Source organism: Marmota monax, unplaced genomic scaffold (assembly GCF_021218885.2).
Source record: "Marmota monax isolate L192 unplaced genomic scaffold, Marmota_monax_Labrador192_F-V1.1 WCK01_AAM20220418_F8-fsc00042, whole genome shotgun sequence".
Taxonomy (NCBI): Eukaryota; Metazoa; Chordata; class Mammalia; order Rodentia; family Sciuridae; genus Marmota; species Marmota monax.
Genome location: NW_026693008.1, coordinates 9,015,205 through 9,035,069, shown reverse-complemented (window position 1 = coordinate 9,035,069; position 19,865 = coordinate 9,015,205). Strand labels below are relative to the sequence as shown.

The following is a 19,865-nucleotide window of genomic DNA, read 5'->3' as shown; positions in this document are numbered from 1 at the left end:
TAGAACAAAAGATGCTTCCATCATCCAGGAAATTCCAAAGGATTAGGAACCACATGACACAAACCAAATATTAGGATAAAAAATATTCCTAGCATCCCTGTCACTCAGTGTTAAGGAGCTATGTCAGGAACCAGGGGCAAAGACCAGTGTACTCCTTGTATATATATCCTAAAAATATTTATTTCATGTGGAATGAACTCACTGTAGCAGTATTTTATTTACAGTATGTAGTAAAGCTTCAGAAATAGATTCTAGGGACAAAACTCCAAGGCAATAAATCACTTGGAAGGAGACAGCCAGCTCTTTAAGACAGCAAGGTGTCCACAGGAAGCTGCCTTGGGCTGTCTTAGATTTGCTTTTGCCCTTACAAAACATCACTTTCTCTTCAAAGGAAACCTTGATGAGTCACTGAAATAAAGGCTTTTTACAAAATTTTAATCATGTACTCACTTGTTCTTATAGACATCACTGCTGAATGTTGATAATTCAAATTTTTTATACCCACCCACCATTGGTTCTCTCAAATCTGGGCTGGGGAGGGACCCAGCTCAGGGCTCTGTGTGTCCTGCTCTCTGTGTTGTTCTTTAGTGACTCTTCCCTGACACTGACCTTAGGAATGTTTCTCCAGCCTCCAGATAATTTCTGTGGTCCATTCATTTTCTCCAAATACCTTCCTGTCAGACTGGTCACAGGTATTGTTTCTGTCTTGTGCAGGTTTTTAGATACTTCCAAACAAGCCATAGGGATGCTGTTCATCCACTTTGCAAATGTGTACCTGGCAGATCTCACTGAAGAGGACCCTTGCTCACTGTAAGTGACCCATATTTGAGTGCAGGCATTGTCAGTCCTCCACTGAAAATGTGTGCTGGTCTTGCTTTCTGTGACCAGTCCTGCTCCTCCAGGGTGCAGAGGGGGTCACCATTTCTCCTCTACATTCCTCTGAGGGCCAATCCTGTGCATACCACCCATGAACTCACATACCCAGCCATCCATTGGTCATCAGGGCTTTGACAGTTGCCTGGTACACTGGCTTTCTTCTAATCAGTTCACAGTCCTCCTTTGGTTTTCTAGTGCCCTTCTGTCACCCAGCTTCCCAGCAACATGACCTGCAGGAATGTCTCTGTGCCAGAAAAGACAGAGAGGGGCTTCTCTGTGGTCTCAGACTGTTGACTATTATTGACCTCTTTGGCCTAAAGAACATGGGTTGTTCTGCCTTATCATTGGAAAAAAACCTTTCACACAGCCCCCAGGGCCATCTGTCTAAAACCTTAATTGGGCCCTGAAATGCTGACCTCCTTGCTGGTAGCACCTGAATGGTTCTCTTAGCAGATGGAGTAGGAAAGGAGGCTCACCTACTTCATCCCAGCCCCATCTCTTACCTTCTTTCATCCACAGAGCAGCTCTGCCATGTAGATACTGTGATTATCCCCACTTTCCAGTTGGGGAATTGAGACACAGAGAGATAATGGCACTTAAGTTCATGCAGTTCAGGAGTGATAGAGCTGGACTCAAATACATCCTGATTGGCTCCAGGGCCTGCATGACTCCCGCTGTCTGCCCTTCTCCCTTACATTGAGCATAGTGTAGAACTTGACCTTTATTCCCAAGGACAGCACATAGTAGGCTCAAGAAGTATTTGGCGAGTGAATGAATGACCAGAAGGCATGTGTGTGTATCAGTTATCCTTGTTGTTTTCAGGCTGGGTCTCAAATGTAAGGACTCAGGTGTGAGAGGCACTCGACACCAATTAGATCCGAGAGCCTTATAGCCTCACACCAGAGGAAAAATTGCCTTAGCAGCCAGCACTGTTCTTTCTGTCTCTGATCTGAGAGTGACCCCTTGTGACTTTAAAGAGGAAGGACAGGCAGGAGAAAAACACCACCCCCTCCCTCTCTAGGCTTATTTTCTGGCCCCTGGGGATAGGACACAGCATGTTCTGTCTGGGATCAGAGTGCTCTGCAAGCGCAAGCTGGGGTTGGAATGAAGGACCAGGAATCCTCATAAAGTGCCTCAAGCTGTGGCCGCTCAAAACACTGCAGCTAGGTTTCACAGTGTCCTGGGTTTATCTGCAGAGTTGTCAAAGCCATGCGGTATCACAGTGGGTCAGTACCTAATCCAGTGACCTTGTCTTCCACATAGTTTGCAACAGAGACCTGGGGCCTGTGGTCAGCAGGGCTCAACTGCATCTGGGTTTAGGGCCCTTGGGGGAGGGCAGGTGGGTCTTACCTTGGAGAGGGGAAAGGGTTTTGTGTCAGCTCGGTGGAAACAGATCTTAGCAGAACATGTGGTCACTGTGGGCATGCCTTTTGGTCCCGCCTTCTCCCTCCAGTCCTTTGGCCTTGTCCCAGGGGGTAAAACTCTCTCTAAAGCGTAAAAGTATTGTGTGTACATGTCTATACACAATGAGCAAGGGCCACATGATCCTGCCCTCTTTGCCTAAAAAACCCTGGAGACATTTTCTAGAACTGCCTTGAGGCAGCAGCACTGTCACAAGACCTTATGTTGGCTGGACCGGGGAGTTATCAGAATAATCAGAAGGACATTTTTTTTTTTTTTTTCTGTCTTCTGCTCAATCTTGGCCTGACAGGAACACTTTTTAAGCATTTCATCCCTCTCTTTTCCCTCCCTCAAGTTGTTGACTTTAGTAACTTGTCAAGGACCTGGAAGTGAGAGCTGCACGCAACCTTTGCAGCCTCTCACATGGGCACATTCAAGGCTACCAGCCCCTCCAAGAACAAGATCAGAAAAAAACACTGGGTCACTCAGCTTCTCAGGCTGTACCTCCATCAGCCTTGACTGCTAACTCTGGGAAACTCTGTACCTAGGGCCTAGCTCAGTGGCTTCTGATTGTGATTATGTGCCCTCTCCTCATAGGTACCTCATCAACTTCCTCCTGGACGCCACTGTGGGCATGCTGCTCATCTATGTGGGAGTGCGCGCTGTCAGTGTCTTGGTAGAGTGGCAGCAGTGGGAATCCCTGCGTTTTGGTGAATATGGTAATATGCCATGAACACTGGCTGGTGTGTGGTGGGAGCTGCTTGCCTACCAGTGAGGGATCCAGAGAAGATTTGGGAATGGATGGCCATCTGCTTTGTGTGGTGGAGGGGCTGGCTCTGGGGTTTAAGCATCATCCTCCTGGGTATGTGTGGGTGCCTACCTCACTGCTGAGGCTCTTGCCTTGGTGTCAGGAAAGGTGGCAGGAGGCAGGAGATACCCTAGATTCAGGGAGATCACTAATCTCTCCTACAAGTCTCTAAGACCACCTTATTTCTGCCAGACTTTTCATGGAGCTCACCCTGCCATGTTGGAGAAATGGGGTGGTCAGTAGGGAGGTGGAAGCCCTGCCCCTCTTTCTGCTGTACACCTGTGATTGTCTGGTCACCAGGCCATCCCACATGTGATGAGAGGCCCTATGTGAATGGTGCTCACATAGCCAGGTCTAGAAGGTCCGTCCCCCTGAGGCCAAATTGCCTTGCTTTCCCTCAACTGCTTGAGCCCCACCTAGCATTGCATGTACCAGTCACCAGAGTCACAAGTCCATCTTTACCCAGAGACAGCTTAAAACAGGTAACTTATGTCAGACTCTGATGGATACAGCCTGAGTAGCAAGCTGCCTTCATGTAGCCCCATGAAAGGGAGTGTTAGGACAGGACTAAGTGGTAACATCAGCTCTTTTCCCACTGGCCTTTCTATCTAGGCAGGAGCTCCTCTTCTCAGTTGGAGCAGCAGCATTGGAACCTTTGCCATGAGAGGGCATAAGGAATGGAGGGACAGAGGGAGTGTGGATGGAATACTGGATCTGCAGTCTCCCACAGATTCCAAAAAACTTATGGCTCTGGGCCCAGGGGCCACTAACTTCTAGATGGCTAGAAATCTCTAAGGGATTGACGGTTTAAAAGGGCAGCTTATTTATGGAGCTGGCTGTGAATGCCTCAGGTATTTCTAGAAATCTTAAGTAATTGTTTATCCCCATGAAGGGGAGATGAGCTCAGGGGAGGGCTTTTCTTAGCCCCAACACTTGATGCCTGATGAGTCACTGACTTAAGATAGTGTCCAGCACACAGCGTGTACCTCCTGGGGCTCCAGGAAAGGTTTCTGAGACTCCCCAAGTCATGGATTCCTCAACTTGCAGGCCAGAAATGGACCACGGTACATGTGGACTACTGTGGCATTATTATCCCTGTTTATAGATAAGGTGCCTAGAGGAGTCAAGTGGCGCACAAAGCATCCCTGGCTAGTACATGTTGGGGGCCTTTTGCCCTCAGCAAGATACACCAACCCTCCAGCCACCTCCATGATCAGTACTCATAACTACTTCCTTGCTGTTGAGATCCCTTCCAAAAGGCTCTCAACTAGCTGACCAGAGCTAAGGTGGATCCCCTCAATCAGCTGTGTGACCTGGGAGTGCAAGTCAGGTCTGATACAGCAGGCATTAGGAGGCCCTCATTCCCTGACAGAAGGAAGAGTCAGTGGAAAAGGAAGAGGGTAATAGCTGTGTCTACACCTCCTTCTCATGCTGGTTGACCTCCCTGGGCCCCTTGCCTGGCCTTAGCCAGTGCCCTTGAGAATCGGGAGTTTCTCCAGATATCTCCAGGTATCTCCAGAAAAAGCTGCCCTTTATTAGGACCACTGAGGGCCGCCCTTCCCAGATTGTTGTTACCCATTGTTTTCTAGTTGTCAAATTTTGTTGTTTTCTATTGCTGTTATAACAAATTAACATAGACTTTAGTGACTTCAAACAACACAAATTGATTACCTTATAGTTTTTTCCTTCAGAAATCCAATATGATTGTCTTGAACTAAAATCAGTGTGTCAGTAGGGCCAGATACTTCTGGAAGTGGTAGGGGAGATTGCTCTGCTGCCCTTTGTGGCCTCCAGAGGCTGTCTACATTCCATGGCTTGTGCCTTTCCTCCTGTTTTCAACGTCAGGTTTGTCTTACATCACACTACTCTGACTTTGCTCTGACCTTCTACTGCCATCTTCTATTTGAAAGTCCCCTTTGATTACATTGTGCACTTTGTTGTATACCTGAACACTATGAATACTCTCCCTATATTTAAAAACTATTTTTTAGGGCTGGGGTTGTGGCTCAGCAGTAGAGCACTCGCCTCTCACGTGCAAGGCCCTGGGTTTGATCCTCAGCACCATATAAAAATAAATGAATAAAATAAAGACATTGTGTCCAACTAAAAAATAAATATTAAAAAAAACTATTTTTTAAATCTTTGTTTGTTTTTGTGATAACTACAGATTCAACCCAGATTCTTACACATGCAAGGCAAGTGCTCTACCACTGAGTTACACCTCCTGCCTTCTTCCTATCTGAAATACAGCTGATAAGCAGCCTTAATTCCATTGACATCCATCATCCCCTACCCTTGCTAGGTAACATGACATATTCACAGGTTCCAGGGATTAGGATGTAAACATCTATGTGGACCATTATTCTGCCTATTATGCATGTAAGCCTGCCCATCCATTTGAGGTAGTAGCTCCATGAGAGCTCCACAGCTCTCTTCTCAGGTATTAAAGAAAAGGAGCTTGTTTTCTAGGTAGCTTTCTTGGTTCCTAGAAGAGAAGATCACTGGACTTGAGAAGTAAGCCACACTTACATGTCTGGGAACGAGCAGATTTGGGTAATACATGTTGTTTGCAATCTGATGACCAGACTGCTCTCTCCCTGAAAATGAGGTCCACAGTGCATGTGGGCTTTGCTGCCCACCCCATTCTTTCCGGAAGCCTCCTTTTGCTTCCTATTCCTGTAACTTATTCTGAGGAAATAATTCATTGAAACCAAAACCTGTATACATGAGGTTCTATAGTACAGTACACATTGGCCACACCTATCATGTTGTCCTTTAAAGACAGGACTCTGAGGAGCGTTTCAGAGACTCAAGGGAAACAGAAATGAACAAACAAACAGGTGCGTGTGCACTCATCCGAGCTATGGTTTCATGTGATCCAGCACACAGGAGGCAGTATGTCAACGCAGGATCATGGGCACTTTTTTCTCTTTTCACTGTGGTTTGGAACTTTCTTATTTTAGCAGTGAGATTGAAACAAAAGGCAGCAGCAGCTCAGGTGTGCAGCAGAAACTCAGAAAGGAGGCAGATGGAAAAAAAAAAGCATTTCCTCTTTTGTCAGTCATTCACAGCTTAATAGCAAATAGAGTGAGCACACTCAAAGCAAGTGGGTATCCTTTTGACACAGTATGTAAATGGTGCCACTTGCTCCGCTGACTTTCAGACACACCAGTCTCAATTCAGAGACATTTCCCAATGGTACATGCTGTCTCCATATCCCTAGTCTTTCTTATTGAAGCTAATATTTTCATCTGCTCTTTTAAAGAACTTTTCTCAAGAAGGTCAGGTGGTTTATTGGAAGCATTGCAAAACTCCATTTTCAGCCTGGGGAAGAGGCTCTAATGTCCTGCAGAAAAGGTGAAAACAGGCAGGAAGGACTCCAAAGAGGTGGCTGATGAGTTTCTACAGGCTTTCTGCCACCCTTCTCTGTTGTTTTCCAGAAAAGGGAACAGACTGGTATTCTGTCCATTACAGCTATATAAAGGCATTCTCTTGCGCTTCCCCTGAGTACAGTTGGCATGCCTGGGCAAGACCGGGGGCCTGGGGCATTGATGCCTGGACAGGGATTGCCAGGGAAACAGTAGATTCAAATGAGAAGCTGGAAATTTCTCTTTGGGCCAAATTCTCTTCTCAAAGTCTAGATTTTGCCTCTCCTGAAATGTTACTCTCTTTCCTCCTGTTCTGGCCAGTGATATTTGGACAGAGCTTTCAGGGCAACCTGGTGGCCTTCCTCACACCCCACTGTCCCCAGGTCTGCAACTTTGGGGAGACTCCTAGGGGCCCTTCCCTGGGATATGCATATCAGAAGATCATTTCCTAGAAGGACTGTCAGGTCCTCCACCCTTCATCGAGTCCCTTTTGAAGCATTCTAGGGGCATTTCAGGGCCTGAGTGTCCCTCAGTGTGAACTGTTGGGCCCTTTAGTTTCTCAGTCATGGTGACGAATGGGATCAAAGATCAGCCCTCATCACAGTCTCTCAAACCTGAGCTCATTTCCTTGGCCTTGAAGGCTTCTCTCTTCTCTTGTCCTTAGCCAGAGTGTTTGGAAGTCACCCATTTGAGACAGTGGAATCTGAATTCCTCCCAGGTCAGATTTCTGCTGAGGCAGTGGAGATGGCCAGGAAGTGGGTGGGACAAGGCATAGGAGGTAAAAAGTAGTGGACAAACAAAGAGGTCAGTTGCTGCCTTTATGACGTCAGTCTGCTCGTGGGCAGAGGAAAAGGAAGGATAGAACTGGCCACTGGAAAAATCAACAATGGACAGTAATAGCAGTCTTGCTTCACATAGCTTCTGCTGCCAGCAGACAGAGAGCCAGCCTGTCTGAGCTCCAGCCGTGAGCACTCACTAACTTTAGGGCCTTTCAGTCCTATCTTAGAATCTTTTGAAAGGAATACCAATTTAGTATGTCCAAATTAGGAATTCTCAGATTTTACTTAAAATATTGCATTTATCTGTTAGGAATAAGGTGATTTTTTAGGACCTTGGTGGGGGGCTCACTATAAATCTCTGGAACTAAGGTTTAGGGTGTGGCTGGGAATGTGAGGGCTCAGGAAGAGCTGTAGGGGAATTGGCTAGGGGGTTATCTCACTCGGATGCTGGGCCTGTGTGACTGAGCACCCACCTGTCCCTGCAGGAGACCCTCTGCAATGTGGGGCCTGGTTTGGGCAGTGTGCCCTTTACATCGTGATCATGATCTTTGAAAAGTCCGTCGTCTTCATCGTCCTTCTTATACTTCAGTGGAAAAAGGTTTGCCTCCCATCCCCACTCCAGCAGTCCTTGCTCAGTACTTCATCCCACTACCCACATGCTGCAGCCCTGTTAGAAAGCTAAATTTTTGTTTTAACTCCATGAGCAGATCCCAGATTTGGTCTGATATGGCAACTCTTCATAAGATTATTAAGTTGTCATTCTTTTATGTGGCATCTGTCCTCTCCATGGATATAGGGTCTACTCTAGATTAAGCCTGGGGATATAGTCTTCAGACCCTGCAACTCTAAGTGTCTCCGCGTTTCCAAATGTCATCCTCACACATCTGTCTTGGCTAGCCATTTGGCACCACAGACAGCTTTCATGACCTGTGTCTCCCATCCTGCCAATACCCTGGTGAGACCACGGGTTCCCCTGGCTCTGGCCTTTGGTGCTGCATAGATAAGCTGACCCCAGTGCTGCCCCCAGTGCTGTATAGATAAGCTCATCCCTATGCAAAACCACCTGAGTCTTCCAGAACAAGTGGCTCAACTCTTGGCTGTAGCTGGGTCTTATTTTTAGGAAATAGGCCAGGGCATTTCAAAGCCGTTGTCTTGAGGGAGGTGGTTAGAGTACAAGATTTCTGCTAGAAGGAGGTTTGACACCTGGTTGCTCATGTCTCTAATGAGCATCTGCTGAATTTCAATTTCCTCCCTCCAGTTCTCAAGAGCCTGCATTCCCTGCTGGAGGCTTGGGGCCCTCTCCACTCTGTTTGGGCACTGCTTGGCTCTGGTTCAGTGGTTGTAAACACACTGCACTTTGCAAGTTCACAACAAGGGGAGAGCTGTGAAAGCACTAATGCTCAATACAGGGTCCCTTATTTACAGTCAGATCTGGGGTTCTGCAGCCAAGGGAGTGAGGGCTGTCTTATCACTCTGGGGGAATGCCTAAGCTAAGCCCCCTAACAGGGGTTCCTGGGCCCTGTCCCTGTGGTCTCCCACCTCACTGCATCTGTTTCTCTTTACAGGTGGCCCTACTGAATCCCATTGAAAACCCAGACCTGAAACTGGCCATCGTCATGCTGATCGTCCCCTTCTTTGTCAATGTCAGTGCCATGTTGCATGTTTTACACTGCTTTGTGCCCTGCCTTCCAGGGTTCCTGTTCAGAGTCCTGAGTCTGATGGAAAACTCAGAGCCCTCAGATCTTTCTTTCTGTGTGACCAGTTGTCACATCCCCACTCCCCTCCCCAAGACCTGGAAATGGCAGGATTGCTTCTTCAAAAGGCAGGTCTCTGCTCCAGGGCCCCTGTCCAAGATGAAGGGTCCTAGGAAAGTTGTCCTTGCCCTCTCTGCTAGGGATCTACCATGGAGGCATCCCACCCCATGTGTGACACCAGCTTCTAGGTCAAGATCATTCAAGCTGGACTCAGTGGCACATAATTGTAATCTCAGCAACCTAGTGAGAGCCCGTTTCAAGGGTGAGGGGTGCTCAGGATGTGGCTCAGTGGTAGAACACTTGCCCAATACGTGTGATGCCTTAGGTTTGATCCCCAGCACCACTAAAAAATATATGTATATATCACTTCAAATGTGCCTCAATTGTTTATTCCTGAGGACAGTCCTCAGAAACTCACATGCACAGTGGTTAAAAGCCAGGAAATAGTGAGAGGAACAATAAAAGGACCTGGACACACAGATACACAGAATATGCTGTCACCACACAGGGGCTCTACAGGCCCAGAGCAGGTATCCAGGGACTTTGGTTCTGGGCCCAAGACAGGCTGCCAGTCCCAAGAGAAACCCCTTGGTGAGCAGGACAGGGATTTTCTTCCCTGTTCTCTGATGAGAAAACTGCAGAAAAGGAAATAAGGTCTGGGAATCTCTCTCAAAGCATCTAGAAGATTGCAGGAGGGCTGGATTCTCTTTCCCTGTCTTTGGATTTTGTAACCTGGAATGGGCTGAGAAAGGGTGGAAATGGGGACTGCGATTGCTCTGCTTTCCTTGAAAGTGGCTTCTCCCAAAGTAACCTGCATTTCTCTTCCCACAGGCATTGATGTTTTGGGTAGTGGACAATTTCCTCATGAGAAAAGGAAAGACGAAAGCTAAACTAGAAGAGAGAGGAGCCAACCAGGACTCAAGGAATGGGAGTAAGGTCCGCTACCGAAGGGCGGCATCTCACGAGGAGTCGGAGTCTGAGGTAGGGGCCTCCCTGACCCTCTCTGAGTACCTGGTCATTATGCCACTGGCCTGCAGGTCTCTGGTCTAATGTTTGCATTTGGTCTTCTCTTGGGTACTGAGTCACAGCACCAACCAGAGGGAGGGAGAAGAAGCTGAGCGAAGAGCAGCCCAGGTCACACACCATTCCCATCTAGCCAGGCCCCAGGACTGCTGTCCCACATGCCTTCCTAGGGAGGAGGGTAGACTATGTGGTGGGGGTGGCTTACCACCAACAGTCTCCCTGTCAGTGAAGAAAGGCAAGGGAGGAACTGCCTAGTTCCAGGGAAGCTGGCAAGGACCCTCCTGGGCCTCATGGTTGACCTTCAGGCAGTAAGGTATTGAATCCCTGCCCACCACTGACAAGCAAGGAAAGCGTTGGCCAAGCCAGCTGGAAACTTCTAAAATACAGGAGTAGCCAGACCTCTCAGGCAACCCCATCTGCCCTTATTTCCTAGTCTCCAAAGTTCAAAGTTTTGAGCTTCAGGGAAGAGCAGTGGTCATGAACAGCAGCAGAGAGGCAATAACTTATGTCTGGCAGCCACTCAGGGGCTGTGCGCCACACATCTAAGGTGAAGCTGTCTCAGGAGAGGCCCTGGGAAACTTGCATGGCGTGCTAAGCACCGTGCCACCAGGAGAGCCACAGAAATGATCCAGACAGAGTAACACACAAATGGCTCATCCTGGCATTTGCAAAGCCTTCTGAAGCCCAGACAAACAAAACCCTGTGAGGACCCTGGGGCAGTAGGCAGGGAGTTCTGGAAGATGGATAGGGAGTAGGACAGAAAGTAAGCCCGTGCCTTCTCTGGGTACATATTCCTAGAATCTGGCACAGAGCTTGTCACATTGTAAGAGCTTGGTAAACATTTGAATGACAAACAGCATTATGGGCACCAGAACTCAAGGAATGGGAGCAAGGTCTGCTACCGAAGGGCGGCATCCCACGAGGAGTTGGAGTCTGAGGTAGGGGCCAGCATGGTGGGCCAGCATGTCTTATTGTGTAAGGGGGTCTCCCTGTCACTGTCTTCCACAGAAGCACAGATGCAATAGCTGGCGGGCATTCAGTCAAGTCATTTGGCATCTGGATAATAATGTGAAATTCACTGTGGCCAGAGCAGCATTTATTCCAGAGTGTACAATGGAATGTCAAGCAGTGTGAGGTACAGGCGAGATGTGAGCCAGATGAGCAGGTGCTTTGTGCTGCAGGCTGAGGACCTGGGACATGCTTGTATAAGCAGTAGGGAGCCAGTGAGGGTTTAATCAGGGAACCGAGATTGGAAGCAGAGAGCCCTCAAGGGTTCAGTCCAGGGGAGAATTGGTGAGACTACCCTGTCCCTGGAGTAGGAAGTCATGTTCCCCTGCAGCTTTTCAGTTTGCTTCTCCTGTATTTAAGGCAACGTCAAGGCCCTAGGACTCCGTGCGTCAAGGCTGAGCTTCTTATTGCCAGCATGACCCTGGGCTTCAGGTCTCTGCTGAGGTGTGGTTGGTTTGGGTGCAGCTGGAGTTAGATGGGGAAATGAGGAGCACTGGCATAGAGGCCGGGGGAGGGGGGGTGTCTGTGGACTCAGTGCTGGTTTCGGTGGGCCAGCATGTCTTATTGTGTAAGGGGGCCTCCCTGTCACCATCTTCCACAGAAGCACAAGACTTGAGGCCTCCTGGCAGGGCCTGGGGTCCAGGGAGGGCAAACGCAGAAGGGCTGCTGCCACGTCTCAGCCGTGCCTCTCCGCTGCCCAGATCCTGATCTCGGCCGATGATGAGATGGAGGAGTCCGACGTGGAGGAGGACCTCCGCAGACTGACCCCACTCAAGCCTATGAAGAAAAAGAAGCACCGCTTCGGGCTGCCTGTATGACACATTCCATGCTGGGGGTGACAAGTTTGGGGCCAGCCAGCTGCTGGGTCAGCAGGTGGTCACCCCGCAGCATCATCCCTTCCCTCCTCTCTCTGCCCCTCCTCTTCTACCTCCACTCCTCTCGCTGTCTCTGCCCACTCTCTGCCCACCCCCAGACTACTGTGACTTAAAAAGAGGGAACAGGAACCAGCACCCAAGTGGGCCGTGGGCAGCTGGAGGTCCCCGCCCAGTTGCACTACAAACACTGACCAAATATGCAAGCAAAGAGCTTTGTTTGTTTGTTGTTGTCTTGCACAGTGTTGTGAGGGACCCCAAAGCCCCTGTCCTGTGTCTGACCAGGTGGTGAGGTACAGGAAAAAACAGGCCCACACAGGCCCACACAGACCGCGGGTGGGTCTCTCCCCAAGGCTGCAGGCAGCGAGGACACATGACGTGCTTGGGGCTAAAGTCACTCACTGACCAAGTTGGAACCGGAATGCTTTCTTACTCAAAATGGCTTTTGTAACTCTTGATTTCTAAAGCCGGTTTTATGAGCTATGACAGTGTTAACTGTTTTTTGAGTATGTGTTTATTTCCTACAAAGTACCTATGGGACTAATGGGCAAAACCTAGATTTTTAAGTCTTCCGTATGCTGTTTGACTTTTATATTTTTAAGTTATATTTTCATACTATTGTATTTAAAAACTCTTTTTAATCCCCAAAGAAATGGATTTGTTTGCCTTTCATGGGGTATGAGCTGTGGGAGGAAGAAGTCAAGAGTTTTTCTACTTGGGATATTGTTAAGTAATGTCCTACAATGAGGCAAGTGACCCCAGTGGGCAAGGTGGACGGCCTTTGCCTGGAATCAGAACCCGTGGTTGTGGAAGGTCAGGTCTGTGCATGAGGCAGCTGGTCTGAAGGTGGATCTGCGTGCCCCAGAGTGTGTGGAACAGGAGGGGATCTGCCAGGACCCCAGTCACTTCTGCTGGCAGGTTAGAGGTCTTGGTTTAACTGGTAAAGGAGCCTAAGAGTTAGGTTTTTGTGTCCAGAGGAATCAAGAGCATGGGCTGCTCGTGTTTGTTCCCTGCCTCTCCCCTCAAGTGTAAAATAGTCCCAGCCTCTTAGCCTCTACTACAGCAGCCTGCAGAGTCAATCCTCTTCTGGTGCCTGTCACCTGCTGTTATCTGCTCATTTTACATGGAAGTCTGGAGAACATCCACACGGCCAGACGAGCCTGTTTTCAGTCCCCCCTTCCCCACTCTGCAGAGCATGGAGGCTGGGGTGGGCAGGTAGAGGTGAGACAACCTGCTGTCTAAATCCAGAGGCTGCAGCCCCTCCTCACATGGTAGCACCTGCTCTTCAGCCTGGCCACAGGCCCCTGTGGCTCGGAGAGTTTGCTGAATAGAGGTGGAGCTGGCTGAGCCCAGCACTTTCCTGCTGTGGAAGCAGCAGGGTGGAGTTGCCCAGTGGTTTGTCATGCCAAGAGGCAGCCACAGATCCTTAGGAACAGAAAACTATAATGAAACAAAAAACTATAAAACAAAAAACTATAAAAACGCTATAATGCGGGCTACAAGTGAGACAAGCGCAGAGGCCATTCCACTCAGAACCATCTTTTTAAACCTGTGTAAAAACATGTTCCTCTTCAACATAATGGGTCTGAATATGTTTGTGGTATGTAAGCCAGACTGTTGAACCAGGCACCTGGAACTGTCGTCTGCTGCTGCTTGTGGTCCTGCCTGTCTTGGACATGGTGGAATAGCTTAGGGAGGCCCTCTCAGCCCCTCTTCCTCCAGGAATGCGGAATCACTGTGAGGAGCAGGGACTGTAGCTGTGCAGTAGGAGGTGACTCCACCAGTGTGGGGATCGCTGCCAGAGGAGGGGACAGGCTGGCAGTGAGCGAGATGGAGCCTGCGCAGGTCCCACAATGCTCCTGCTCTCATTCACTCTCTTTGGTTCCTCCCATTCCATAACTGTGGTCTTTCCCTACCACATCTCCACGTCTCCAGTGGGGGCTCTCTTGGGTTGCCCATCCCCAGACTACTGTGACTGGCAAGACCCAAGACTGGCATTTCTGGGGAGACTGTCACTCAGAGTTCAAGCTTCATGTTCAGTCTTGAGTTCCCAGTGTTTCCAAACCAGGTTCAGGGGTAGGGGACCACTGTCTGTAAAAGAAGGAAACTTGGGGTTGTGTACACCTCAGAGGACCTCATATCCAGGCTTGTCCCAGCATCCACTGAACAGTGAGCTTGAGGGACAGAGGTAGCAAGTGAGTGCTGGTGGTGTCCTGTGTCCTGATTGTTGTTAATAAGGGCTTGAGTCTCTGAGCTGCAGCTGTGTAACTGGTTGACAAGGGTGGAGGTCGAACAGGGAGTCTGTCTGATCCCAGGGGCCTCTTGGTGTGTGGGCTTGGACGGTGTGGCATCATCACATGTTAGGCCTTCCCATCCTCCTGTGCCCTGGGAGAGCCTCCAGCTCTCTAGTCACTGGGGCTCTTACATGGCACACTCTCCCATGAAAGCAACACAGAGAGCTGTGGTCAGGACTTCCTCCTGAGCTGTCCTCCCTCCCTGGGATGAGTTTCCTCACCACCTGCTCCGAGGTGCCTTACGAGGTGCAGCCCTTCACTGGCTAATGGCAGGCGTCACCGTGCTTGAGAAATGATGGGATACTGACGGAATATTGTATACGGTCAATCTGATTTGTCCAAATCTGAACCTTGGCCAAGCCACCCACAATGGAAGCTTGAAATCAAGGTCAGGAACAGGTTTCTTGTAACTATTGAAAATAAACCAATATGGCAGAACTGTGATCTGATTGGAAAAGGTGGTTGTTGCTGTTATTTCCTTTTGGCTGTTATTAGGACATTGACAATGGCAAGGGAGATGGTGATGAGATCCTGGGTGGCAATGGCTTCTCAGTCCACATAGCCTGAAGATGTGCAAGGTGAGGGTCTGTGGCCCCTCAGCCCTTGAGCACTGTGGTGGCCTCCTGCCACAACTTTCACTTGTGCCCTCCCTGGTAACAGGGAGTCTTAGGTTAATGTCACCTCTCATGCCTCTTTCTTCAGGGAACATAAAAAGGCTCAAATGCAAGTCATAACTTCTCTTCAGCAGTGTACCAGGGTCCACATCTGAAGGCTGGCCCAGGACCCTGAGGGAGCAGGGCTTGCTCAGCCCTCCGGACTGCACTTCAGTGACCTTTTTGCAGCAAGTCAAGACAGGTTGCCCTGGGGGCTTTCTGCTGGCCAGACAGAGCAGCCACTTCATAGGGCACAAGGCTGACTCTTAGAAGTTCCACACCCTTCCAGCTAAGAGGCAGAGCTCTGTTTTACCTTGTAAGACATTGAAAGCCCCAAGGGGCAATGCTTCTGGTGAGAGACTTTTGGTCTGACTTGCTTCGAGCACCTTGAGCTCCTGGGCAGGTGGGTGGGCAGGTCAGTTGGTTCATTGATTGGTTTGGTTGTTTTCAATTTGATTTTTCTTTTCATGAAGTTTACTAGAAGTCAGACCTATGTAAGCAGAACCGTGGCCACTTCAGCCGCCATCCCAGCAAGGGTGTTTCGTCAGTGGTGTTACAAGTCACAGAAATACAGTTTCAAAATGAAAGGGAAGATGATGTACTTATATTGTAAAATGGTTTACAATAAAGTTTGACATAACAGTTTTTTAAAAAAGAAACCATCACTTTTGTGGTTGTTGGTTGTGTGTTTTTCTGGGGTTGAAATAGCTTAATGGAGTTTAAAACAATGTCCCCAGTGGGTTAGAAGGCTCCCCAGGAAGCTGCAGGAGAAGGAACATCACATCGCCCCATGCAGCAGCGAAGCCAGTCTGCCAAGGAAAGAAATCAAACGTGCTCTTGCCGTGTCTACTTCCTTGTTAATGAGAGACTAAGCCACTCTACCTCCAGAGGAATGAGCCATGCTGGGAGGTGGTGTGAGGAGGGAGCACCCCACATCCTATCCCAGAGGCCATGGGCTGGGCAGAGCCAGCTGTGAGGCAGTGCTAAAGCCCCGGCTGGCACCCTGGTGCTGGTGGAAGGGCCCTCACCAGGCCTGGCGTGCCCTGCACTGCCCCTGGGAGTCCTGGCATTCCTCCTGTCAGCACTCATCTCAGCCTGAGCCTGGCCATCCTCACATTGGCCTCCTGGGAACCGAAACTAGAGTGGGGATTGGGGTGGGGTTAAGGTATGATACCAGTGGAGTGGCATTTGGAATAACCAAATGTCAGTGCCTGGTTGGGTTCCATCTGCTAGAGCCTTCAAGATAAAAATAATCTCCATTGCAAACAGGAAAGGAACTGGGGTGTGTCTGCTCTGGTGGGGATCGTCTCCACTCCCCACACCCACCCCAGGCTCAGAGCCCTGCCGTGTGGCCCTGGGGATCTTCCCCTACAAAGATGAGGGTGATGGAAACAGAGGAGAACCAAGTCACCTTGCAGGAGGTCCTTGAGCCTGTCCCCTGCACAGCTCAATACCTGGGGTGGGCTTCACTCCTTCTCAGGACTCTTGTAGCACTTAAGCTGTCCTGCTGGTCAGCCCCACCCCATCCCTATGACATATCCCAGACAGAGACTGCCCCTGGGACCCTCATGTCAAGCATTTTCTAGTCTTTCCTGGGCCCCCCTTCCCGCTGCCTTGCTTCTTCCCTTTCAGTTTAGAAGGAGAGCCAGTCTCCAAGGTCATGTGCCGGAACTGGGCAGAGGACGATGCTATCCACAAAAATCTGATGGAGCAGCCCCCCAGGGTCCCCTTGGCCTCAGTTTCCCCATCTGTGGGCCATCAGTGGCCCCTTGCTCTGAGTCTATCATGATGGCCCTGTGAGCTCACCCTAAGCAAATGCTTCCAAGCACCAGACACTGGAAACTTCTGCCCTGCTGCTGCTTGGGATAGAAAGTCACTTCCCACTAAAATCCACAGGAAGGAGCAGAAGAGAGAGAAAAACAAGCTCAGAGCATCCAACCCAGCTCAGGGCCCTCCCTCTCCTCACGGACAGCCCCCTACACTGGGATGGGCTATTGCAGACAGACAAGCCAAACTGTCACACACATTCCTAGACCCACATTCATAAACACAGCCAGTCGCCATTAGTGCCAGCACCTCCCACCTGCAAGTAGAGCAGCTGTTCCCAAGGGTGCAGGGTCTCCCCAGCTGTCTGCTTTCGCCAGGGCTGCTGTCCCCATCATGTCCGAGAATAAACTCTGAAGCTAGTGGCTGAGTGGACTTGAATCATCAGAGAGCCTGTCGGAGGTAGGGGAGTGACTTACAGGGACGAGCCAGCAGGCTATATAAGCTCCAGAGGGCCAGGCTCCACGCAGAGCTCTTGCCTCGCTGCTGTCTGCCAGAGGCACCTTCAGGGAGCCATCTCTTGCCCAGCACCCACCATGTCCCAGGTAGGAGGGCCCAGCATGGGCTGTGTTGGAACCAAAGGGAGTCAGGGTGGAGACCTGGACACCTCATCTTTGGCAGCTGTCTTGAGCTAAGATCCAAGGATAAACAGGAGGCACTATAGCCCTGGGGAGGCCAGGCCTGGGGAGGACGTCCCAGCTCCTGGCTTTGTTTATTCTCTAGTTTGTTAGGAGGGGTGGTGGGAGATGGGTGTGTCCCTTTATAGACCTCTACATGTCCCTTTGTGTGTGTGTGAGGGAGCTGCCTATATAGCCCAGTGTGTACAGTTGTGTGTATGTTTGTAGCTGTAGCCGTGCAGTGTGTGTGTGTGTGTGTGTGTATACACACACACTGGAGTCTATGCCTAGGTGTTCAGCTCTGTGTCCCTGTATTTCCCAAGCGGGGTGTATTCTTTATAGGGGCGGTGTTGTCCCGGGAGCCTAGCCCGGGCTGAGGGAGGGAATCCCTGCACCTGCCCCCAGGGCTTAGAAAGGAATAAGGCCTCAGACTCACAGGCGCCTGGGGTTGTAAGCAAGCATTGACTCTGAATGTCCCAGCACTGGAAGGGCACATAGTCTTAGCCTGCCAATGAGGGTTGTCCTTGTTGTCTGCTCCAAGGATGGGTGTCAAGTTTGAACTGTCACTTTGTGGACATCTGGACTGTCTACCCATTCCCTTACAAAGACATACTAAGTAAAAATACGGGTGCTTTTCTGGAGAGGGACAATCCCTAAGAGACCCCTTGCCATCCAATATCAGGTCTTGGAACTCAACAAATTTCCTGGGGCTGCTCAGCCTCAAAGCCAGTCCCTTTCTCCTGTGTCCTGTTCAGGAATAGGCAGACAGACCAGTATGAAGCTATGGTGGCCTCTGCCACCAGCAACTCCAAGTGTGTGAGGGAGAGCAGGTATGCAGGTCAGGCCAAGGGGGCTGGGAGACGCACGGGGCGGGGGTGTATCACTGTGACTTCTTGCAAGAGGAATGGGTCTTGAACCTGCTTGAGCTCAGTGAGCCAGGAAAGGGGTCTCTGCCTTGAGGCCTCAGAAAAAATTCAGCTCTGGGTTCTCCAAGGCTGGCGCTCCAGAAGCCCCCATCAAGAAGAAGCGTCCCCCTGTGAAGGAGGAAGATCTGAAGGGGGCCCGAGGGAACCTGGCCAAGAACCAGGCAATCAAGTCCAAGACCTACCAGGTCATGCGGGAGTGTGGTGAGTGTCCTCCAAGTGGGCTGCAATTTGATATGGGGTTGTGGTTGTTGTAGGGTGGGTATCAAGGGGTCTTTCCTGAGAATCCAGAGCTTCTGGGCTCAGAAGGGGCTGCTCTCAATACAAGGGGCCTTCCCTAGGAGGAAGCCAGGTCTGTTCCCTAACAGTACCTCCCTTACCTCCTTCCCACAGAGCAAGCTGGCTCAGTCGCCCCATCTGTGTTCAGCCGTGACCGCACAGGCACTGAGACTGTCTTTGAGAAGCCCAAAGCTGGACCTGCCAAGAGTGTCTTTGGCTGAGAAGTGCTCATCGCGCCCCCTCCACCCGGAGCACCTGGACACAGGAGCCTTTCCCACGAACTTTTTTTATGCCAGAATATGTCTTTCTTCCCAGCTGTCTTTGGGACCGCCGCCCTTGCCCCACAGCCCTGACCCTTTGCACCAGAACCTTGGAAACACCAATAAAGAGTATGCCCAAGTGGCCTCAGCATTAGGAGGTTGTTGGTTGATCACTGGCCATTGCTGCTACTAACTGCAGAGGAGAGTGAGGAATGGGAAAGGGCATGGGAATATGTCCTGTTCCCTTCCTGGGCTCTTAGGTGGGCCCCAAGGGATGAAGCAGGTGACATTAGGGCCACTGAGATATACTAGAAAGAATCTGGACTTAGAGACATGGTGCTCACCTTCTGTGTGACTTTAGACCAGCCTCTTCCCCTTTTTCTGATCCTGTTTCCCCTTGTATACAACAGGGGGGCTGAGCTATTCACATAAAGGAAGTCATAGCAACACCACTTACAGTGAAGTCATTGGAGACCTGGGGCTCTTCCCTTCCCCAATGGAATCCATTAAGATGCATCCAAGGACCCCAAGGCCTGTGGGGCATAGGTTCCAAAGCCCACTCCTCCTGTACCCTCTTCATGCTCCCTTATGATCCAAAGTCTCCTCAAAGAGAGAGCCTGGCCAAAGTTCCTCCCTGGCCAAAGTTCCTCCCTGGCCAGTGTCACGTAGTTTCCTAAGCTATTTCCTCCTCTTCCAAACAACAGGGTGAGCCTCCTCTTTTCTACTCCTCCCCCATGCTACCTGGAGCATGGGAACACCAGGATCTCAGCTGGAGTGTCCCCAGTGTGCATGGAACTATTAGATTCAAGGATAATCAAGGCCTGTCTAGCTGTGATGGCAGGATCATTGATAGGTTCCTCCTGGGACTGGACTGGCAGGGCCTGGGATCACAGTGCCTGACTCAAGGCTGATGCCACTGAGAAGCCCTTCCTGTCCCCTGAGCAGGGGGAGATGGCTGCTCAGAGCCTTTCCCACGTTCCAGACCAGCTTGGCCTCCTTATATAGCTTGGGCTCCAGCCTGTGTGTGCGAAGCCCTGTGCCCCAGGAGAGCAGATCTCTTGTGGGAACAGAGTCTGGGCTTTCTCACTGGGCCCCTTGGGGAGGCTCTTTCCCATATACCAAAGGG

At 50.2% G+C, this 19,865-nt stretch overlaps 2 protein-coding genes and 1 long non-coding RNA gene across 4 annotated transcripts in view; 2 read left to right on the top strand and 1 right to left on the bottom strand.

Annotated features, from left to right (window-relative positions):
• The window catches only part of Stimate (STIM activating enhancer), a 52,121-nt gene extending 37,481 nt beyond the window's left edge, over positions 1–14,640 (top strand). Inside the window, exons 3-8 of one of the 2 annotated variants that reach the window (XM_046452896.2) lie at positions 715–810; positions 2,875–2,996; positions 7,718–7,830; positions 8,798–8,875; positions 9,818–9,967; positions 11,719–14,640. In XM_046452896.2, coding sequence (XP_046308852.1) covers positions 715–810; positions 2,875–2,996; positions 7,718–7,830; positions 8,798–8,875; positions 9,818–9,967; positions 11,719–11,835 — 676 coding nt within the window. In that variant the 3' untranslated portion in view covers positions 11,836–14,640. Of the gene's footprint in view, positions 1–714; positions 811–2,874; positions 2,997–7,717; positions 7,831–8,797; positions 8,876–9,817; positions 9,968–11,618 lie in introns of both variants that reach the window. The other variant, XM_046452897.2, reaches the window with a different exon arrangement.
• LOC131424476 (uncharacterized) lies at positions 11,071–19,332 on the bottom strand. Its single transcript, XR_009227570.1, has 2 exons — positions 19,197–19,332; positions 11,071–17,053 (listed from the first exon to the last, which is right to left on the bottom strand). It is a non-coding gene; the product is annotated as an uncharacterized LOC131424476 (long non-coding RNA).
• On the top strand, positions 17,056–18,893 carry Mustn1 (musculoskeletal, embryonic nuclear protein 1). The gene is made up of 3 exons (XM_046452899.2): positions 17,056–17,205; positions 18,272–18,404; positions 18,594–18,893. Exons 1-3 carry the CDS (start codon positions 17,197–17,199, stop codon positions 18,698–18,700), a joined length of 249 nt encoding a protein of 82 aa, XP_046308855.1. The 5' UTR covers positions 17,056–17,196; the 3' UTR covers positions 18,701–18,893.
• Positions 19,333–19,865: the final 533 nt, after the last annotated feature.

Coding starts and splice junctions, on each gene's coding strand:
- Mustn1 (XM_046452899.2), top strand. Junction 18,405..18,593: donor CCAGGTCATGCGGGAGTGTG/GTGAGTGTCCTC, acceptor TCCTTCCCACAG/AGCAAGCTGGCTCAGTCGCC.